At 37.3% G+C, this 22,988-nt stretch overlaps 1 protein-coding gene across 6 annotated transcripts in view; it reads right to left on the reverse strand.

Annotated features, from left to right (window-relative positions):
• Positions 1–22,988, reverse strand: part of enox1.L (ecto-NOX disulfide-thiol exchanger 1 L homeolog) — a 334,042-nt gene that overhangs the window by 41,406 nt on the left and 269,648 nt on the right. For all 6 annotated transcript variants that reach the window (XM_018247319.2, XM_018247318.2, XM_018247315.2 and 3 more), the window contains 3 exons: positions 18,296–18,508; positions 13,507–13,613; positions 5,716–5,833 (listed from right to left, as the gene is read on the reverse strand). In XM_018247319.2, coding sequence (XP_018102808.1) covers positions 5,716–5,833; positions 13,507–13,613; positions 18,296–18,508 — 438 coding nt within the window. The remainder of the gene's footprint in view (positions 1–5,715; positions 5,834–13,506; positions 13,614–18,295; positions 18,509–22,988) is intronic.

Genomic DNA, 22,988 nt, shown 5'->3' on the forward strand with positions numbered 1-22,988 from the left:
AATAACATTTTGTGCATGTATAACATTACATTGTGACACATGTAGTGGACTAATTATTCGGCACACAACATGTAAACATATGTTAGATTATCTCTAAATGATGCCGTCATACAAAGACAACTGAAGAGGCCAAAAAAGAATTCCTTGGAGGGGTTCATCTGTCTCAAGAACTCCAGTTGGCAGCTTTGGTAACATTATAATTTGGAAAACATTGCCACCACTATTTTCCATACAGCTTGACTGCTTGGAAAACTACTTTCAAAGCTATCCCATCAAATGATTTCCCAAGATCATATACAGGTATAGGATCAGTTATCCGGAAAGCCATTATCTAGAAAGCTCCAAATTATGCAAAGGCCATCTCCCATAGACTCCATTTTATCAAAATAATCCACATTTTAAAAAGGATTTCCCTTTTCTCTGTAATAATAAAACAATACCTTGTACTTGATACAAACTAAGATATAATTAATCATTACTGGAAGCAAAACCAGCCTATTGGGTTTTTATAATGTTTACAGGATTTTCCAGTAGATTTAAGGTGTGAAGATCCAAATTACGGAAAGATCCATTATCCTGAAAACCCCAGGCCCCAAGCATTCTGGATAACAGCTCTCATACCTGTACTAATACTTTCTCCGTAGCAAAGGATAGTTCTCCTATACCATACAGTTATTATTGTCTATTGATAGCTATACCCTGATTTATAAGGTGATCAAGTCATGATGTGTAGAAGTGTGCATGCTGATGGATTTCAAATGTTAAGCAATTCTTCCAGCTGTTTTGCTATTAACTCCCATATTTGTGACACCGGGTTCATTTACCTCTTCTCACTAGACTATGTGCAGGAGCAACACAAGAGGTGCTAAATGACACGAGAGAGAGAAATATGTACAAGAAGTTGCACTTAACATTAATAATTGACATGTGAATAAAAGAGAGAAGAACAAGCCATTTCTTTTGCAGCTGAACAGAGGTTTGTATATAGCAGCTTTCAGCAGTCTGTGCAGCCCCCATTAGGCAAAGACAACATGAAATAGATTAACTATCTCGCAGAGTATGCAGCCACAACTGATTACACAAAAGCAATTACAGGATGCCGCAAAACAAATCAAACAATTCATTACCTTCTCGCTGCAGGAACCAGCCTGGCACTGGGACCAGTGAAAACTAACCAACTGTCTGCAAGGAGGATTCCTGGGCTCGGCTGTTTCAGAAGTTGATTTAACTTAAAAATACTCCCAACACAATATGCTGACATTAAGAGATACATTAGAGTTTGGTTATGGTGACAGAAGCTAAGCAACTGCATACTCTACTTTTCCTTAATGTTTCCCATTGTTTATACCATCAAGCACTGAGTTAAATGTTCAAAACTTATGAAATTAAGATTTAGTAGGTGGGGCTTAACATGACAGTCAAACTAAAAAACAGGGCGACAGTGGGACTAAATAATGCAGAAAAGGTGACAGGTACTGTTATCCAGAATGCTCGGGAACTGTGTTTTTTTCCGTATAAGGCGTCTTTCAGTAATTTGGATCTCCATAATTAAAGTCTACTAAAAAATCATTAAAACATAAAATAAATCCAATAGCCTGGTTTTGCCTTCAATAAGGATTCATTATTTCTTAGTCTGGATAAGGACAATGTACTGTATTATTATTATTATTATAGAGAAAAAGGAAATGACTTTTAAAAATATCAATTATTTCATTATAATGGAGTCTATGGAAGATGGCCTTTCCATAATTTGGCGCTTTCTGGATAATGGGATTCCGGATAACAGATCCTATACCTGTACATGCGTGGCCGACGCAGAGCAATATTTTCAAGTAAACAGACTTCACTCCTTCGTCATTGGTCCTTGTTTCTGCTGTGCCTGATCCGACACAAAAACAGGAATTCAGTGAATATTTCCTACATTAAGCTCCATGGCAATTTGTGCGGGGTTATTTCGGGGCCACAGCCTAATTTACCATACTGTCCCTTTCTGCTTACACAGAAAGAAATAAAATCCATTCAGCTTGTCTAACAGTTCATGATCAATTGAACTTTTCATTTCGATTTGCTTCTGCTCAACAAGCCTGACTTCCTCTCCCTTAACTATTACTGTGACAATGAACAGCAAGGCCGCTGTGCGTGTTCACCAGACTAGAACATGGAGCAAATGAAGCATTTGCAATCACCAGGAATAAGGCTTTGCCTCCCTGCTGAGGAGACCTGAAAGCACTGAACTCGTGGTGATGTGCTACTTTAGGTTACAGCTTACAGCAGTCGTGCATTAATTAAGCCATTTCTAAACACAATATCAATTTAGTCCAGTCATTTCTCCTGCTTGTGATGTGTGGCTTTTGGACTATAAAAAGCAGCTGAAAGCCACTTGCAGAGATAGCCAATGACCTTAACTGGAATGAAACCTTATTGATTTCAGATCAATGATACAAGAGAGCATGTGCTACAGCCACAGAGCAAGAAAGAAATCCCTAAAGTGGCTACTTTATTAGAAGGCAATGGTCTGAAATGCAAGCAGATCCTATCTAGGGAAATGATGTCTGATTGCTGAAACAGGAACTATATAAGGCTACTCAACTAGCATCAGACATTGCCAGGTAATAATAATTGGACTATCAAAACAAAATACCCCCAAAAGTCCCTCCAGTCAAGATGATTTACATTTGTAAGGTTTTAGATAAATACTTGGACATTTAAAACATAAATGTTGGTTATACTGTATATAATTATGCTAAATACAAGAAGCACTTCTATTGTATTAGCTCCATTACATGTTATTGTAGATCATGGGCCTCATTTATAAAGCACATGGGATTTCAGTGCAGCTGTGCTTTTTTTTTTTTTTGCACTTTTCACCCTGTCCCACATTTTGTAAATGAAAATCGCAGGTAAGAACTACATTTATCCAACTGTTGGATGAAAACGATGCACGCTGTGTTTTCATCCGTTGGATAAATGTAGTTCTTACCTGCGATTTCACTTCCTGTATCTTCAGGACATCCGACACGTGGCATGCTCGAGCCGCACCGCCGAGTTCCTCCCTAATGGTAATCTGAAGCACTGCATTTATCCTTGCATTTTCAAGTACAGGTATTGTCTGGAAATCCCTTATCCAGAAAGCTCAGAATTGTGAAGGCCATCTCCAAAAGAGACCATTTTAAGTAAATAATTCTAATTTCCTTTTTCTCTGTTATAATAAAAAAAAGTACCTGGTACAGGTACTAGATGGTAACTAAGCTGCACAATTCCATATTGGAGGCAAAATAACCCTATAGGGTTTATTTAATGTTTAAATGATTTACTGCAGATTTAAGATATAGTGATCTAAACTACAGAAAGCTCCCTTATATGGAAAACCACAGGTCCCAAGCATTCATTAATGTATACCTGTATAGCAATATTTCCAGTAATACACTGCAACATTAATTTTCTTGAAGTAAAACCAAGAGTATGGTATAACTGCCTGTCAAAATGAAATACTATGAGTGGTGCTAAAATGTCAGTAAAATAAATGTAAATTTTGATTGCTGTCATAAGTAACTGCTTGGCAATGCCAAGATGTGAGGTTGCTATAGTATTTCCTATAGCAACTTAATCTCTCACTGAATGAAAAAAATCCCAGTACTCTTAAAGCCAGTTAAGGAATAGCATTACATCAATCCTCATATGTAATGATTTAACATAAAATCTTATCAGTCTGAGAACATTAGAAAAGGTAATCTATACAATAGCATTGGTATTTTAGAATTATAACATCCATTCTATCTGCCTTCCATAAAACAAAAGAGCATAAATCACACATATCTCATTGTTATGTTACACACTTGCCTCAGATGGTGAAGTGACTGCTACATTTTCAACATATACATTTTTTATTTAATGTGCAGTGTTAAAACATTATTCTACACTTCATAAGCACAGCAATTATTTAAAGGCCTACTATGACTTATTTTTAATAGAAGTATTGCATTTTATTGTTCTCTTAAAGGGGACCTGCCTTAAAGGAGAACTAAAGCCAAACTAAAGAAGTAGACTAGAAATGTTGTACATTGAGTTTTGGGCTTCTGTACCAGCCCAAGCAAACCATAGCCCTTTAGCAGGAAAGATCTGTGTCTCCAAAGATGCCCCAAGTAACTCCCCCACTTATTTACTGATTAGTAATTAATACAGATAATTACTACATGGCAGCATAGAAACCAGTGCAACTAGCATCAGAATTGAATTAATCAGCCCTGTAGCATCAGCTTATATAACAGGCCAACCTCATTTTCTTCTTGATAATTTGCAACAACCTCTAAGATTAGATTCTCAGCAGCTGCTCAGGGCTCACTGTGCATGTGAGTGTCGCAGACACTTTCCAAGATGGTGACCCCCTGTGACAAGTTTTAAGTTCTTGATCATTGCTGCTATTGACAAGCTGAAACTTTAGCCTTGTGCAATAAGTGCAGTATATAAAATGTGGCATTTTTATCTATATTCATTTTTAGGGTTTACTTCCCTATTCCCTATTGTGTTTTTAGAAGCAATATAAACGTTACTTACACTATACAACTTATTTAAATCCTTTAGTCTTGGAATTACACAATCTCAGCAAGCAGGAAGACAACATTTTGTGGATACTTATCAAAGCAAGCTTTACATTATGCCTAAACAGTATTTATGTGCCAAAATGGGGAATTTAGGCAAAGAGGTGGGGCAGGCTGAGATTTTTTTAATACCTTTTATAAAAGGTATGAATGGATTTAATTTTTAATCCGAAAAGTGCTATTGTTATACGTCTTTTTATGTCTGGGTGACAGGTCCCCGTTAACATGTCTTTCCTTTTTTGTGGATAACTAGCTGTGTAACTATAGGCATTGTCATTCAATGGGTGCTAAAAAAAATAAAATGCTGCCTGCTGAATAGGCCATGTAGTTTTGGGCTGCAGTGGACCTGTCTCCCAGACATAAAAAGCTGTATAATAAAATACCTTTACAAACATAAAATCCATTTTTTTTATTAAAGCATTAATAGCTGCTATTAACTCATTTAAAAATCTCAGCTGTCAGTCAAACATTATCTGCCCCTCCTCTATGCCTTAGGCATAGAGGTGGAGCAGGCAATTCCTTTCACTATCCATTCAGCATTTCCTAGATGTCACTGTTCTCCCCACATTCCCCCTGCTCTCTTAACCATTTAATTGTGTAGCCAGTGCATGGAGATGGACATCAGGTCCCCTATTCTGGTGCACAAACAAGATTCTGAGATGATGCAAGGCTTGCCTTAATAAAAGTGTCCACAAAATGGCTCCTGCCTGCTTGCTATCATTATGAGTTCCCAGACCAAAGGAAACAAGGTTCAGATAATTTATACAGTGTAATTAAAGTTCATTTTGCTTGACTAACGTGATAAAATAGGATTTGGAATCATTTTTTTTTTGGGTGACGGGTCCCCTTTAAGAGGGACATTAAAGGGCTTGAGAGATTGCAAAGATGTGCAACTGAAGTGGAAAAGGGACCATAACAATGAGGAAAGACTGTCAAGGTTTGGATTATTTACGCTTTACATTAGAGGACATTATTAGAACAAGAAAGAACCCCTTTCAGATTTGTAAATTATAGGACAGCTGTCTCCCATAGATTCCATTAAAATCAAATAATTGTTTGGTGGGCGTGTTGGGCGGGTGGATCGGTGTGTGTATACATAATATGAAATGGTTTTTACCGGATTCATCCAGTCGAGCTTTTTTATTTGGGATGTCACTGCTGTCATCATCAGACATTTCCATTTCCTCTTCCCGGCGGATTCCCATAAGCTGCTCACTTTGTGCATTTCGTAAGTCCTAAAAAAAATAAAATAAAACAAATAGATGAACTTACAATAAAACAGACTATATAGATGCAACCTTGTGACAACCTTGATAACTATAAAAATACAAAAGTTTTTTGTTTTCCTAAAGCACTTCAGTTTTGTACAGAAACTAGTATGACACGATTCAAGTTGTCCAACAGCTAATGCAACTGGGAGCAGATAATGTAGTGCCTCTATCTTTTTGGTGCAGAGAAACAGAAAGTTGATAGTGTCTCATTTGGTCCTAATAATGCTGCCAAGTTTTATGTAGGAATGCAACCTGCAGCTTTTCACCTTGTTGACATCTAATTTTTCTACTGACAAAAGGTTCAATCCCCAAGGAGACCTGCATTTTGGAATCTTTACAGTCACGTGAAGAGAATCCGGAATGCACTCCATATATAGCCTTCATTATCTGACAAATGTCACAGCAATTCCCATGAAAAATGCAGCAGATGCTCCCTCGGGAGTTCCTTCTGTTCAACAGAGCACATTGCAAGAGAGGGCTGTAATGAATGTTCAGACTCCTATTAAAATGGCATCTCAAGGTAAATAATGAATGGTGCTCTTTGCAAAAGCAGCTATCAGGCCCACTTTATCTTGTATATGGTCTGAAATTACTCTCTTAGATTTATTACTTTATCGGTTTAAAACATCTGAATAAATTGTACCAGTTACCACAGTTTCATTCTAAACAAAGAAACCTGAAAAAAAAAGCATTTACTTAATTTCTCAAATCTAAGGTAGATAATACAGATTTATTTCATCATCTTGTTCTGATGTATTAGTTCTGGGCTTAACAAAGCAGTGCTAGGAATGCATAACTGTTGCTGAACTACAAACACACCTGGAAAAAAAAGCTGTATCCTACTTCCTTGTTTCCACTTCCGAACCACCTCAAATGACCTGTACCTTTCTTCCTCAAAATGCCACAAAGAATCTGATGCAGTCCCTTATATTATCCCCGCATAAACTATTGTAGGCCCCTGGTTTGCCATTCCACTGGCAATTTTCTTAACAATGCAGTTATGAGCTTGAAAGAACTACCTCTTGAAAACATTGTTCCATTTGTTGTAATTACATTCAACAACTCCTACTATGAACTATGTTTAAAGGAAAACTATACCCCCCAAACAATGTAGGTCTCTATTAAAAGATACTGAGTAAAACAGCTCATGTGTAAAACCCTGCTTCATGTAAATGAACCATTATCATAATAATATATTTTTCTAGTAGTATGTGCCATTGGGTAATCATAAATAGAAAATTGCCATTTTAAAAAATAAGGGCCGCCCCCTGAGATCGTAAGATTCACTGTACACACATACAAACCACATGTAAGGTCACATGAGCCAATTAACAGACAGAGTTCTGCCTTTTGCTTCCTCATTTCTTCCTGTTACAGTTAGTGTTGTAGTATTTCTGGTCAGGTGATCTCTGAGGCAGCACAGATAGAGTCACGAAATGGTGGTTCAAGGCAAGAGATGTAAAAGGGCAATATTTATGTAAATATATATTCCAGTTTGGTAAGATTCTTTAATATGTCATTCAATTTGATATAAACTATCTGTTGCTTAAGTATTCATTTTGGGGATATAGTTTTCCTTTAACAGGACTGTATACTGGCCTCATCGATAAATGCTACCTTTATTAAAGGAGAAAGAAAGCTACGGAGGCATTTTATTGCCAATAGATTAGCTGCAATAGTGCAAGCTAGAATGTTATATTTATTCTGTAGAATGTTTTACCATACCTGAGTAAAAAGCTCTAGAAACTCTGTTTGTTTAGGATAGCAGCTGCAGTATTAATGTGGTGTGACATCACTTCCTGCCTGAGTCTCTCCCTGCTCTGGGCTCAGATTACAGTAGAGAAGGGGGGGGGAGAGGAGCAAACTGAGCATGCTCTTGCCCAGGGCAATGAGGTTTAAGCTTAAGGCAGGAAGTCTGATACAGAAGCCCATGTGTACACAATAGAAGGAAAGAAATGTGCTGTTTCTTTTGACAGGGGACTCAGAGCAACATTACTTTGGGGGTTTACTGGTATATTTAGATGGACCTTTCTGATAAGGCTTACTTAGTTTTAACCTTTCCTTCTCCTTTAAGGGGTAACTTAGAAGTGTCCAAAGCAATAGAGTTAGAATTACATGAGGAGTTTCAGAAAATAGTGCATAGTGGTGTACCAAACAAAATATCAATCAAGAAAAATGAAGATGATTTGGAAGTAAATCACAAATAAAATAAGGAAAATGAATGAGCAATATGAAATGGATTGCCAGTTAGCAGCATGTGCTACTTATAAAAATACTTCAATCAGCTAGAACTTTGATGTGGGAGTTTTCAAAGCAATATGAGCCAGCTAACAATCAGTGCATGAGTTACAGGTGCATTGGTCACTAAAATTACAGAATTGTTTAAGATGTCAAGTGAACAGTGTTGTGGAAAAAAATATGTCACACAGTGGTGACAGGGCAGACAGACAGACATTTAGTGTTACGTATGGTTTCCCAAAATCCAGAATAGATGACAAGGTTCCAGTCACAGCTCATGCCTCTGCCATAACAGCTGCCTTTTGCTTTGGCAGGAACCTTCTGCTACTCAGATGCCTCCAAAGTGAGAGGACCAAGGGGAGAGCTCTGGGCAGACAAGGGAAACAAAGTGCGATAGGGGAAATTCGGTTTGAGAAAAGCATATTCGCAGAACAGGCCTGAATCAGTTAGTGTAGTATAGTCAGGATCCAAAAGAATAGTCAATAACAGGCAAAGGTCAGTTCAGGCAGCAATACAGTGGTGGTCAAAGACAGGCAAGGGTCAAAGAACAGAGAAACCAGACTAGAAGCGCCCCCAGGAACTATGTAAAATAGACCTATGTTGGGTGATGGGAAGCAGGATGTGGCATCTTTAAATATTTGAATTTTGCACCAATCGCAATGAAGTAATGCACATGACGAAAAGACGTACCTAAACAGATCTCTCCAGATCTGCTGCTGTTTTCTGGCCTCTTGGGACAGGTGCAATGGAAATGCCCTTTAGTCACACAATACAGGCACAACTCATTAGCACGTTTACTTCCCTTTTTTGTTAGAGGACAAACAAGTAAAGCTTAATTGCATGGGTTCCTCTGTAGAACTAGGGGCTGAGACTTCAGGTTTAGGTGCTGACACTACAAGAATATTATGAGAGGTAGCAGTAGCGGTTCTTTCTGGACTTTCTTCTTATGCCTCCTATTAATTTGTATAGCAAGGTGCATTAAAGAAGCAAGGGACGACAGAGTAAGTTAACTAGTCTATCTTTAACAGTACCTGTAACCCCCACCCTAAACTGACTATGTAAGGCAGTATCATTCAGGCCCTTTTCTACCGTCCATCAGTTAAATTCAGTACAATAATCCTCAATCCGCCATTTACCCTGCCTGAGGTTACAAATTGCGGAGTCTGCAGAGGCAGAACAATCAGGGTTGTCATAAATAATAGCCATGGCTTTGAAGAAGGCATTCAGAGAGAAACAGACTGGATCAGAAGGGGATAGACTAAATGCCCACAGCTGTGGGTCCCCCTTGGTCCTCTCACTTTGGACTCCTCAGTGAAGAAGGAGCGGGGCAGGAACCCAAAATGCAATTTACAGGCCTCCTGAAAGGCGAAGAATTTGCTACAATCCCCACTGAACTTTTCGTGAAACAGGGCCTTGCAGACAAACTCTGGAGACATTGGATGACTTGATCCTGCTTTGCCTCTTGGTCTCAAACACCGGAGGACACGTGATAAGATTGCTTCCGTGGTGGCAGGGGAAGCAGCTGCTCCTTCAGCATCCATGTCTGGCCCCACGTTATGTCATGTATGGTTTCCCAAAACCCAGAACACATGCCAAGGTTCTTGTCACTGCAGACACTTCCACCTTAAAAGTCTAAAACTTCGGGAGGAGTCCTACGCTACTCGGATGCCTCCAGGTCTTAAAGTGGGCAGACAAGGGAGCCATAACGTGCAACAGGAAGAACAGGGTTAGAGGAAAGCATAGTCGTACAAAGGCTGGGGTCAAAACCAATCAGTCAGCGCAGTACAGAGTGAGGATCGGGAAGAATATTCAGTATCAGGCAAAGGTCGGTTCAGGCAGTGACACAGCGGTGGTCAAGGAGAGGCAAGGGTCAAGGAACAGAGAAGGCAAACTAGAAGCGCAACCAGGAACAACAGACCTACGTTGGGTTATGGGAAGTAGGACATGGAGCCTTAAATATTTCAAGTTCGTGTCAAAGTGCCGAAAATGAAAGACGCGCGCCCGGAAGAACTGTGTGCATAGACTATGAAGAAGGCTGTGGGCGCCCCAGTTGCCTCCCAGATACAGTGCTCTCACTTTTAGCAGTAAATTGTTAACAGGATTTCTGCCTCCGAGAAGGACTAAAGCTATTCTGAAGGCAAATGTAGTCCCTACTAAATATTGTTATAGTTCTAGAATTTTTGGTTGATTTATCCACCTTCTGAATATCCAATAACAATACTGAAGAAAAATAAAGGGTCTCTGGAAGGTTCTTTATATAAAGAATGTTTGGACCAAATGATACTACTACTTAGCCATAAGGCATTCTTATCGGGTAATATAAAAAAAGTGCAAATTCTTGTCTAGTAACGTATAGCAACCAACCAGTTGTTTATTTCTATACAGCAGATAAGTAAATGCTACCTTCTGATGGTGGCTATGGGTTGCAAGGGCTGTAAAAAGCTATGCAACTTTTATTAAAACAGCCTCTCATTATACAGTATATTTTCGAAACAGGAACAAATCCAATCCTCACCCGTGACTGCATATATAAGAGGAAACACATAAGAAAACTGCTACTCTGGAATAGGGTATATTTACCATTTGAATTTATGAAAATGACAATCATTAATCAATAAAAATGTTTTAGACTTTAAGTAAAAAGGAAACACACGGTTCTAGTGTTGCTACTTACCAAACCTGTATTTGCTGTATATAAAGTAACACAGATAAATCATTAGGTCACTGATTGTAACCATACTTTAAATCATATTGTACATTGGTACAGAATTGTCCTGTAACATATAATTGCTTACTTTAACAGAATAATTGTTTACCTTTCTTTGTCTAAAACAAAGTGAACTGCAGAATGAGAAAACAGAGGCTTAGTTCTCAAGCTAAGTTTCTGCAGAAAGGACAGATACTGCCGAGAAGATTATTTTCATTTACAAACCTGTTACATACTTGGTTGTGGACTGCATTTAATCTGAGACTTTTAGATTAGGATTGGGAAAAATGTGCTCAATTGAAAATTTCTATACTCATTTTCTCAGTGCTTCTATTTAACATTAACAAATTTCAGTTTTGGAAGACAAATCACTTTATATAAAAGAATTCTGGCAAAAGCATTATACTTTGGATGAACTCACGGGCTGAAGTATGCTGCTAACTTTTTGAATCAGATCACTGCTACTAAAGATTCTAAATTAATTTTTGTTGTCTCATTATATCTTGGTTCATAACGTTTAAACCAGAGATAATATGAAAATCTGTACTTTATTGCCTAAAAGTAAGGCCAATAAAACCACGACATTTTGGCAGAATGATGACTGCAATATGTCTGCTGTTAATCAATATATTAAACCTAAGGGTTAGGAGCAATGTTGACTCTAATTCCTTCTTGTGTGCACATTTTCAAAAACTGTGTGAACAGGTCAGAATAAATGCAAATTTGCTATTTTCACACAAATTTGTTTGTGAGCAAGACAATTTTTCCTTCTGCCCAGCCTAACCGAATCCTAATTTGCATATGCAAATTAGGGGCGGGGAGGTAAATAACGTGGCTTTTTGTCACAAAACAAGGAAGTAAAAAATGTTTACCCCACCCCTAATTTGCATATGCTAATTAGTATTCGGTTCGGTATCGGCCAAATCTTTCGCAAAGTATTCGGGGGTTCGGCCGAAGCCAAAATAGTGGATTTGGTGCATCCCTATATATTATAAATATATTATATTATATAATAAAGCTCCCGAACACACTTGACACTGGCTAATTTGACAGCTATTTTATAATCTTATGCATAAGAAAAGAATTAAAGAGATTTTTAGAAAGAAATCAGAAACAAACTTCACTTGTATTCATAACAAAAGGCAATATTCTATTGGCTGTATACAGCTGGAGAAGGCAGAATAATAAACAATTGAAGACACAGGTGAGTAATTATACTGCTCAGAACAAGCTGGATTGCCCATTCTCTTGAAGTGAAGTCTGAAAGTCCATTCCAAGCATCAGGGGGTTGGTTTAGCACTAGTAGGACACATAACACTGGAGGTTCCTAGTATATTCTGACTGCATGCTAGTGATACCACATATACACAAGAATTTCAAATCTGAATTTAGCTTAGGTTACATTGCTCTAATAATTCCAACAGTTTCTGATTATACCCGATGTTCAATAACACACCTTACCATTGCAGTTTCATACTATTTACCCATTAATAATGCACATATGTAGAATAATGAAAGAGCTTGATAAAAGGCCTCAGAACTCTACATTTAATAAAGAAAATAAAAAGTTAAAAGAAAAGACAAATTACTTACTTGTTGAATTACAGGTTCACAGAAAATGCAATTTCTGAACAAGAAATGGAAGCTGAGTGACCATACTAAAACTTAAAAAGGCCAGAGGAGGATCCTGAATTAATCATTTAAAGATTAAATTTGAAATAAAGGACATGCATTTACAGGTGTAAGCAAATGAAAGCACACAATAACATGCTCAAGCTTGAAAGGTGCACTCTCACCCAAAAGGTACTATAATATTTATACTTGCAAAAATTCTACCCAAAATGTGAATTGCTGACATAATATACACTATATAAATATATGTAACTTATATCCGATGAGATCATGCTATCCTTTCTGAAGAATCAGCTTACTGTGAAAGATATGGATATCTGTCAACTCATGTTCCAGTATTTGCTTATTTCATAATCGTAAGAAAGTGAAGGATAATAATGTGTAATGTGGGGAAATCTGAGAGTGGATGAGATTGCAGCTTTAAACATACTGCATACCTATTATAAAATGCCATACTTTTAAAAGAGACAGTAACACTAAGGGGCATATTTATTAGCATTGAATACAAACATCACTGGCGATGTTGCCTTTAGCAACAAATCAGATCTTTGGTTTTGTTTTGTAACTTCTACATGACTGTTCAAATGTAATTGCTGATGGGTTATTATATGTAACATCATTGGTGATGTTTGTCTCCAATGTTAATAAATACATCATTATGTGACAGTTATAGTTTTCCTCTATTACCCTGAAAAGAACACAGAAGCTTCTGTTGTTAGGATATATCCAACATTAACATTACTGCCCCTTTAGTATAACATCAGTCAGTAAAAAAGTATTCAGCCTACCATGTCTCTAGTAAGAGATTTATAAAAAGAATTACATGGTTTGTCACAAACCTGTGAAGAGACTCTGCTATTAACTGTACGGCATCTTCTTGATTATCCACCAGGGAAAACAAATCTGCCTTATGCACAGAGTAAAACTGTGTATCACTTCCAAAATGCCTTTAAACCCACCTTGTACTGCCAATGAATAATATTCTAATACTCAGTCCGGAAACACGTTTTAATTTATTTTTTTATGAGAGTGATGGAAAGAAAGAAACAAGCACACCCACCTCACAGTGCTTTCGCCAAATGTCAATATTCTTGCGTTGAGCTTTCGAGAAATGGTCCCATGCTTTTTGTCTGGTGGAAGCGTTGAAAACGGCCACAATCTGCTCAACTTTGGTGAACAAGGAAGTCAAACAAGACAAGCAATTTATGTTGTGGTCATTACAAAAAAACAAACAAAAAAAAGACACCTGGGTCCTATGGATAATGCCCAAGGACATCATCAATAGCCCCCAGTTGTGTCTTTTGTACTTACATGGTTTTTAGTGTTGGAGACGTGTCCCCCAAGCGTTTCTCCAATACTCTGAAGTTTAGACAAAGACCTAACACTAGGGTCTGCTAAGTACTATTTAACTATTTATCTGTACATATATAGTTCAAATGGTCCTGCACTCCAAACTTAGTGTTCCATCATATTTTATATTTCATACTTGTGCATCCAACGTTTCGGGCCACATTAGGGCCTTTATCAAGGATCCTAACATGGGACAAATGTTGGATGCACAAGTATGAAAAATAAAATATGACGGAACACGAAGTTTGGAGTGCAGGACCATTTGAACTATACATAAGATTTGACCCAGCACCCACCGAAGTAAAAAACTGGTTCAGAGTGCAATTATTTGTTTGTATTTTTATATACGTCTTATGTCCTCAAAAAAAATCACAAATATTCGTTTTCATTTCTAACTTTATGACGAATATTGCTGCTGGAAGTTACATGAGCTCTATGGAAGGGAGGATATATGCCTACAGTGTTGCCCATCATAGTATAATACTTTATGCCATAAAGGTTTTCCCCTGCCACCTCTGACATCACTGGCATACACAATAGGGGGGTTATTTCCTTAAATCCAGTCATGCTTTTTAGGGAAAAACTTTTATGAAAGCCCGATGCAGCAAAAAGCCTGTATCCAAAAATGTGCCATCTCAGACCTTCCGGTTGTGCAATGGCAGAGGGTCCCTATCCTATTTTGAAGTTTCTGTGGCCTGTGCCCAAAAATCGACCATTTGGGAAAAAGCCTTGAAAAAAAAAATTATACGATTTGGATTGCCTTTCAATTTTATCGAGTTTTTATCCACACTTAGTAAATAAGGTAAAATCGGGTATTAAGTGTTTGGTTGTGGTTTTCTATTTAATAATGAGATAAATTTGGATTTTAGTAAATAACCCTCTATGTATTCATCATCAGCACTCTGGAATGGTGAGTGCATCTATAGAAACACAAAGCAAGATGAACATATGCAGCACTGCCACACCAGGATCAGACACAACCAAGATCATAAGTATATGAAACTATGGGGGACAAAGTCACAGACCTGCATCTATTATAAAAAAAATTTTTTTTTAGTTGCAATATTAGTCTTCATGATGGAACTGCTTTCAGTTGAGCTATAGTTTCTCCTACTCAATGTAACTGAAGGAGTTGTGACTTTGGTTAGTGGAACTTGGATTTTTACTATTAAGTGCTGTGCTCATATCTACCACTGAGTGGGGCGTCACAGAATATTTAGCAATGCAGGTGTCAAGGAGCTGTTATTCTGTTAGTGTCCCATTTTTCTGCTGATATGGGAAAAGGAAGGGGGTTTGATATCACTCTAACTTGCAATGCAGCAGTAAAGAAAGAGTGAAGTTTATCAGCACACAGGGCACCTGGGAAACTAACAATATGTATTGCACCATGTCAAAATCAAAATTAAATACAAAAAAATCTGTATACTCTTTTGAAATTATGAATTTCCATGCAGGATTCTACTGGATTATTTTGTAAAAATAAATATTTTCCCATGACAGAATCCCATTAAGGTAGGCCTAATCCTAAACATTTGTGCCCAATCTTACTCATGCTCTTTTGGCTGTATGGAAGTCAATTCCATCAATGATTTTGGGAAATCCTCCCAAGAGTAGAAGCCGATATAAAAGCAAAGGGAGGACCACTTTCATATTCATACCCTTGGTTTGGGAACTGTATCTGGACATCTGGCTGTCCAGCATCTATTTGGTATATAGTAAATGATATGGAGCTTTGCTTTTGGTAGTTTCAGGACTGTAAACTGCATGCTCCAACTGAAAATGAAAAAGTTCTGCAACTAAAATGGCTAGGCCACAATATCCTTGGATACTGGAAATTAAATCAATTATATTTAATGTAGGTAGTGAGACGCACTAATGATGATGATGATATAGGAATACACAAGAGCCCTGAATATCCTGTAAATTATATCCTTATAAATGGTGCTTAGTGATGTCATTGGTAATACTCTGTGCTCAGTGATGTAATTTCAATCACGACTCACCAAAACGTGTGTATAATAATAAATAATGCACCCCACTTTTACATAATATGAGGATATTAGTAGTCCAGTTATACAGGACTTAAAATATCCTTGTACTTTACAAAAGGGTGTACATCCATCAATGTTTTCCATTGTTGAAGGCATTTGATCATAAGACCCACAACATTTCCATTTTGCAGTAAATGGTAGGCAGACAGCCTTTAAAACATCACAAGAGTATGTTAATTTTCTGGGTGTATTTTGTTAACCTTGCAATTTTGTTTTCTACTGTTCTGCTTCTTGATGTATTGTCTATGAAATCTGCTTGCCATGCTAGGGCAGAAGGAAGCAGAAAACTGATCAAATGGACATAAAAATATTATTTGCAAATGTCTGTATAGACAAGCGTAAATACAGGTCAAGGCCTGAAAAGGTGTAGTTAAATTCCCAGGGACAATTGGATTAACACATTTTAATAAAATTTAGATAATCGAAAAACAAAAAGCAATTACTTGAGTTTTAATAAACGAAATAGAAGAAACTTTTAATATAAGAAGCATTGAAAGAAAAGCAGAATGAAGAGGCATATTTTATGTTACAAATCACAAGGTCTTCGGCACCCTTCTTCTGTTGGAAGAAATGCAGACTTGGTATAATAGGGTACGTTATATAAACTATCATTAAGTCAAAGCCTTTTCCCATTTTGCTTATGAAATATTAGCAGTTTTCCAGACCAAATCAAAGATATAAAAAACATTTTATAAATGACTTATTTTAAGTAATAATAATAATAATTATTGTAAATAATGTAGGGCAAAGTTCTTTACTTTTGCACAATTTTCTATGTATTCCTCAGGAAAACAGTATGAATTTAAAGTACAGATATTCTCAAATTTATACATAGGCCTCGCCTGTTAGGCGTTTTCTCAATATGCATTAGGCAGCACACATCGGTCTTTACTGCACAGTGTGTGCTGCTGTATGGATATCCTGAACTGTTTTTGAAACCTGAAGACAGGTGAGGCTCTATCATCACAATATCCTATACAGTATATGTTGTTCTGCATATTTGGATGGTATTTGGCTTGCTTCGGATCTACTAAAACAACAATTAGCATTAAACATTCAGCAGTCTGTTTTTTGAAACATAGTTTTATCTCTATGGATTACTAGACCTGAAGCAAAGATATAACACAACTTTACCTTATTTATAAGGATATAATTGTTCATGGACTGTTCATCTTTTATTAGTATGACCCTTACAAGGGAGATGTTTGTATTAGTCATGAATTAGAATGCTGCCTGTGACATCCAAAGATGACCTTGCCTCTAGGTACTTCTCATGTAAACCTTTCCAGTTCCTCACAAATATGGCAACTCACAGGAGATCAGAATACACATTGCACAGACTGAAGTGAAGTAATGGCTTATAATACACAAAAGCCATGGATATCCTGTAAATGATATCCTTATAAACGGTGAGTAGTGATGTCATCAGTTATAAACGGTGAGTAGTGATGTAATTTCTGTCACATGACTCACTAAAATTTGTGTATTATAATAAATAAAGTACCCCCAGTTGTAAAATATGAGGATATTATAAGTTACCTCGGAGTTCCATGACCTGTATAAAAACACTCGGCCTTCGGCCTCGTGTTTTTATATGGTCATGAAACTCCTCGGTAACTTATAATATCCTTATATTTTACAAGAGGGGGTACTTTATTCACTATATAATACACAAAAGCCATGAATATCTTGTAAATTATATCCTTATAAACTGTGAGTTCTGATGTAATTTCTGTCACATGACTCACTGAAACTTGTGTATTATAATAAATAAAGTACACCCTGTTGCAAAATATAAGAATATTAGAAGTTACCTTGGAGTTCCATGACCTGTATAAAAACACAAGGCCAAAGGTCATGAAACTCCTTGGTAACTTATAATATCCTGATATTTTACAAGAGGGGGTACTTTATACACAGCCTGTGTAAATGCAATGTTTTTCCTTTTTTTCTATACATGTAAGGGCTTTTTTTTAAACCTACTGTTATAAGAACTCATATATATTTTAAAAAAAAAAGTTGGAAGAGGGACTATAAACAAGACTTTCAGGGAAACAATCAAAAGTCCTGAAACTGAAAATTCAAAACCATTTCAGTTTGTGAATACAGATGCCTAACATTAATCAAAGTTTCTTAATTACAGACTAATGCAATACTATGAAATAAGTAAAATAAAAAATTCTACCATCACAAAATGAAAGAAATTTTTTACTATTCAAGTATTTGGTTATGCTGTGTGTTTGAAGAATTTTCCTTGTTCAGTCTAAACTATACTGTGACAATGATCCACATAGAAAATGCCACTGCTCTAGATAGTTTATTATTAACGCAAAGCAATCTCTTGAGATTTACAGCTCACCTTTGTAAAGTTGTTCTTCTTGATCATGGCCCCACTACTTATGTTACTTACCCCAAACTTAGGGATTTGAAGCAAATAGTGGTACTTACATTGAGTGAGAATTCCAAAAAGTGCTGTTTTAAAGGTCTCCTTGGCTTGTTCCATTGTTTCTTCATCAGCTGCCTTCTCATTCATAAGTCGCCGTACCTGACTGTTTGCAGACTGGATCATGGAATAGAATTGATTTGCTGATCGCCTGTTTACTTCTCCTCGCTCAATCCAAGTGAGAAGCACAGTGATGGCTTCACAAAATTTGTTATCATCTAGAAGAAGGACAATAAATGTTTTTATATAAATCATCACACAGTTATCCCATAAAATGTAAAAGATAATAGTATATGTGAAAGTTAATAAGATAAACCATGATCCAATCACAGTGGTACCATGAAAACACACTCAGAAAAACTAAAAAAAGCCACTTGAATGAGTGGTGAAAGTTTTTCAAAACTCTATTTGCTTTAGACGTTCCAATACCACATACTGTACCCTATGACATGAATGAATGAAAACCTTCTTAGACATGTTCACATTGTGACTTACTTTTCTAAAGTCATTATTATCAATTTCTCTCCATCACTCATAGAAAATACCCTCTTAAATATCTTGTGCCAATATCAATGCTACTTTATCTTGGTCTAGACATCACTGCACAAGACATGACTACACAAATTGTAAACTCGGGTTCTATAGCCTGCGTGGATACTTTTCTTTAATGAGACATTTGCATGAACTAGAAAAAGATAAAGGTACCTTTCCAAAGCACATCATGTACTATGATACACATTAAGTCTATTAGTTGGATAAATGGGTTGACCATACTATACTACACACAATGGTCCATAAACATAAACAATACCGCTGGCTAAGGGGAGTTCACCCTAAAATGAACTTTTACTATGGTGTATACAGATTTGTGCTGCAGTCTGAGAATGCATTCTGCTACTGCTATATGGCAGATGTGGGATGTCAAACAACCCGTCCCCACTCCATAAGGAAAGGAAATATAACTAAACAACTTTCCAATGAAAATTAATTAAGCATTTTCAATTGTTTTATAGTTATTTGTAAATGTAATTGCTATTGAAAGCAGAATGTGTCTGGCTGTTTATATCATGTGCACTATAATCATGAAACAAAGTAGAAGGAGCCAGTTCCTAAATAACCTAAAGGTGAAATTACTTGGGCTACATTGTTTTAAAGGAGAAGGAAAGGTTAAAACTAAGTACGCCTTATCAGAAAGGTCCATCTAAATATACCAGTAAATCCCCAAAGTAATGTTGCTCTGAGTCCCCTGTCAAAAGAAACACTGCATTTCTTTCCTTCTATTGTGTACTCATGGGCTTCTGTATCAGACTTCCTGCCTTCAGCTTAAACCTCATTGCCCTGGGCAAGAGCATGCTCAGTTTGCTCCTCTTCCCCCTCCCCTCCCTTCTCTACTGTAATCTGAGCCCAGAGCAGGGAGAGACTCAGGCAGGAAGTGATGTCACACCACATTAATACTGCAGCTCCTATTCTAAACAGAGAGTTTCTAGAGCTTTTTACTCAGGTATGGTAAAATATTCTACAGAATAAATATAGCATTCTAGCTTGCACTATTGCAGCTAATCTATTGGCAATAAAATGCCTCCATAACTTTCCTTCTTCTTTAAGGGTAAGGGCACACCTGGGGATTCGGAGAGATTTAGTCGCCCACCAACTAATCCAATTGTTTGGGTCGACTAATCTCCCCGAACTGATTCCCCATGTCTTCCGTCTGCTTCAATGAAAAAACACCTGTGCCAATGCACTCGCGGCGCTTCGATTTCTGAAGTCGCCCGAAGTGGATAACAAATACACTACAGCTTTCATCTGCAAATGCATTCAGAAACAACAACCCATCATAAACATCAACATCAGGAGCACTAGGGATGCGCAGCTCTGTAACTCTCCCCAGTGTTCTGTCGGGAACCAAAACGCACTCATACGGGGGGGGGGGGAGTCACACTCACAAGGGGGGCAGGTGCGAGGACCCTCTGGAATAGGGGTGGCCAAATTAGAAATCTGGGGCTGGAGACAATGATCCAGTCGGGCACATCACCTTCACAGTCAGGCCCACTTGTGCCCCCAAGTGCACACACCATATAAATTTTTTTGGTTTGAAGCCATCAAGACAGTTGCAGATGCGTACAGTCCTATAACCTTCCACAGAAAACTGCTCTAATAAAGGCAAGAGCGACGGGTGGAAGCATAATTATAATTATTTTTTTCCTCACCCACCACATTTTTTGGGGGTAGAACACTGCAGTATTTTTTTAGGGCTGAATTCCTCTTCACACTAAATGACAACATGAATTAAGGTCTCAAAAAGGGCAGGGTCATCATCATCTCTTGACAAGGGGCTGGTTGATGCCTATGTACATTTAAAAATAGCTTTAAAACATAAGAAATTACAAAAGAAAAAACAGTGGGGTAGACAGCCCCTTTATTTAGTTCAGCAATTATGCAGCAAATGGAAGTCAAAATGAAAGATGTAGTGGGGCACGCCCAGGTTGCTGGGTTCAGTGGTCCCATCAAGCAAATTGCATTTTTCAGTTGTGGTTTGGAAGAAAAAAACTGGAAAACTAATAAATTAAGAACAATTAAAAGCAATGAAGACCAAATGAAAAATTGCTTACACCCATCTACACCCCACACCCTAGTTCAGCAACGCACACATTATCCCTACCCTATTATTTTTGCTTCCATCTTTTCTTTTATGTTAAAGTTCTTCCATACTGTTGAAAAATAGTGCATTCTGTGTTTACATGTATTCCCAAGCATACCTATTTCAAATTTGTGTTTGACGATTGCACAAAAAGCCATATAAGCCACACAGGTATTATGATTTACAGTCTAACATTAATTAATCTTTAAATAGCCAACTGCAAGAAGATCCTTTCATGTGGCAAGCTCCCCAAATGAGCAGATCTACGTGATTTGGCTACTTGCTTGGCCAATTTGTGCTGATTCAATAATTTGGCTCCCCAGACAGATATTGAATTACAATAGGGGCATAAGGAAATTCATCATGAGAGGACAGCAATAGGGTTTTCAAGTCTGCCTGATAGATCGTTCAGACATACCATCAACTTTCCCCCATAGATGGGACAATAATCTACAAACTAATATGTGTCAGTGTATTGTCAGCTTTAAAAACAAAAGCAAGGTACGTTAGGCAGCTATTCTTGCTGGGGAAATAAAAACACATTTTTAAGTGAAGATTTTAATATGCATATTACACTATAAAAATAAAATTTTCATCAGTTTCAGCTGTGATTGAGTGAAGAACTTACAAATAAGACACGGAATGCTGCACCTCATTTTGTTCCAATTCTTAAGGTATCTATGCAGTAACCATTTCTACTCTCTCTATATAAGTAAAAAATATACTCATGCTCACATTTTACACTTGGAAACAATGCCAAAAATTTCAAAGACAAACTTTTGTTGCCCTGGCAATTTCATAAGGATACGTAGAATTGCTTGCATAATATTGGCACTAGATTTAATTAAAATGTAGGACCTCAGTAATTGCATAGCTTTGACAAATGTTGCTGCAGAGGATGCAGATTAAGTAATTAACTTTATATGTAGTCATTGCCAAGTAGAGTGTGTGTGTGTGTGTGTGTGGGGGGGGGAATGTTTTGTTAATCTTGCTAATCGAATGCTTTGGCTTGACTTAAGTCAAGAAAAAATGCAAACTTTTTTTTTAAATGAACATATCAGACAAATAGAGCTTTATTTTCAGTGCTTACATTAACAGAGGGTCAAAAGAGAATGTAGATATGCAGGGCAGAAGTGTCAGGATGATTGACACATGATTTTCCTATATACATATACCAAATACTGCCTCATGTTGCTCACCAACCCCTTGGATGTTGCTCCCAGTAGCCTCAAAGCAGGTGCTTATTTTTAAATTCCTGGCTTGGAGACAAGTTTTGGTTGCATAAACTGTCAAACAGAGCCTCCTGTAGGCTACCAGTCCACATAGGGGGCTACCAAACAGCCAATAACAGCCCTTATTTGTCATCCCCATGGACTTTTTAAATGCTTGTGTTGCTCCCCAACTCTTTTTTACATTTAAATGTGGCTCACGAGTAAAAAAGGTTGGGGACCCCTGTTCTAGACTATAGCAACAAAAATGTTGCATCTGAAATGGCCACATTTTTGTCTGTTTTTCCACAGCTACTCTTAGTGGTGATAAGGGATGTTACCTGATTAAAGCTTGAAATATGACTCCGGTCATTTTTGGTAGAGTTAAAGTTTCTCGAATTGCAAAGGCAGTGTCCTCACACATATAGAATGTGGGCTGCACACTACTGAAAGCTTTGGCATTTCATACACTGATCAGATACCCCAAGTTAGAAAACACAAATGAGTTCCCACAAAAGAATGAAATTAGCCTGTTGCTGGAATTGAATTAGCACCGACTTTAGTTATCCTTTAAAAACACAAGACATAACTAACCCACTCAGTTTATATAGTATTCCTAGAAAATTGGAAAACTGAAGAAAAGAGTGCCCTCTTCCCCAGAATGCATGCTTATTTTCAGTATGTGACCATACATGAAAATCACCAAATGAGCAGATCTTGACCACTTTAGGTACCGAGATGCTGGGCCAAGTTGAAGTGGCTGAATTATTATCTCCCTTGCCAACAATAGAAACAGACAAAAGGCATAAGTGGCCTAATAGGTTTTCAGCAAACCTAATTAATATATGGTTT

Source organism: Xenopus laevis, chromosome 2L (assembly GCF_017654675.1).
Source record: "Xenopus laevis strain J_2021 chromosome 2L, Xenopus_laevis_v10.1, whole genome shotgun sequence".
NCBI classification, from domain to species: Eukaryota; Metazoa; Chordata; class Amphibia; order Anura; family Pipidae; genus Xenopus; species Xenopus laevis.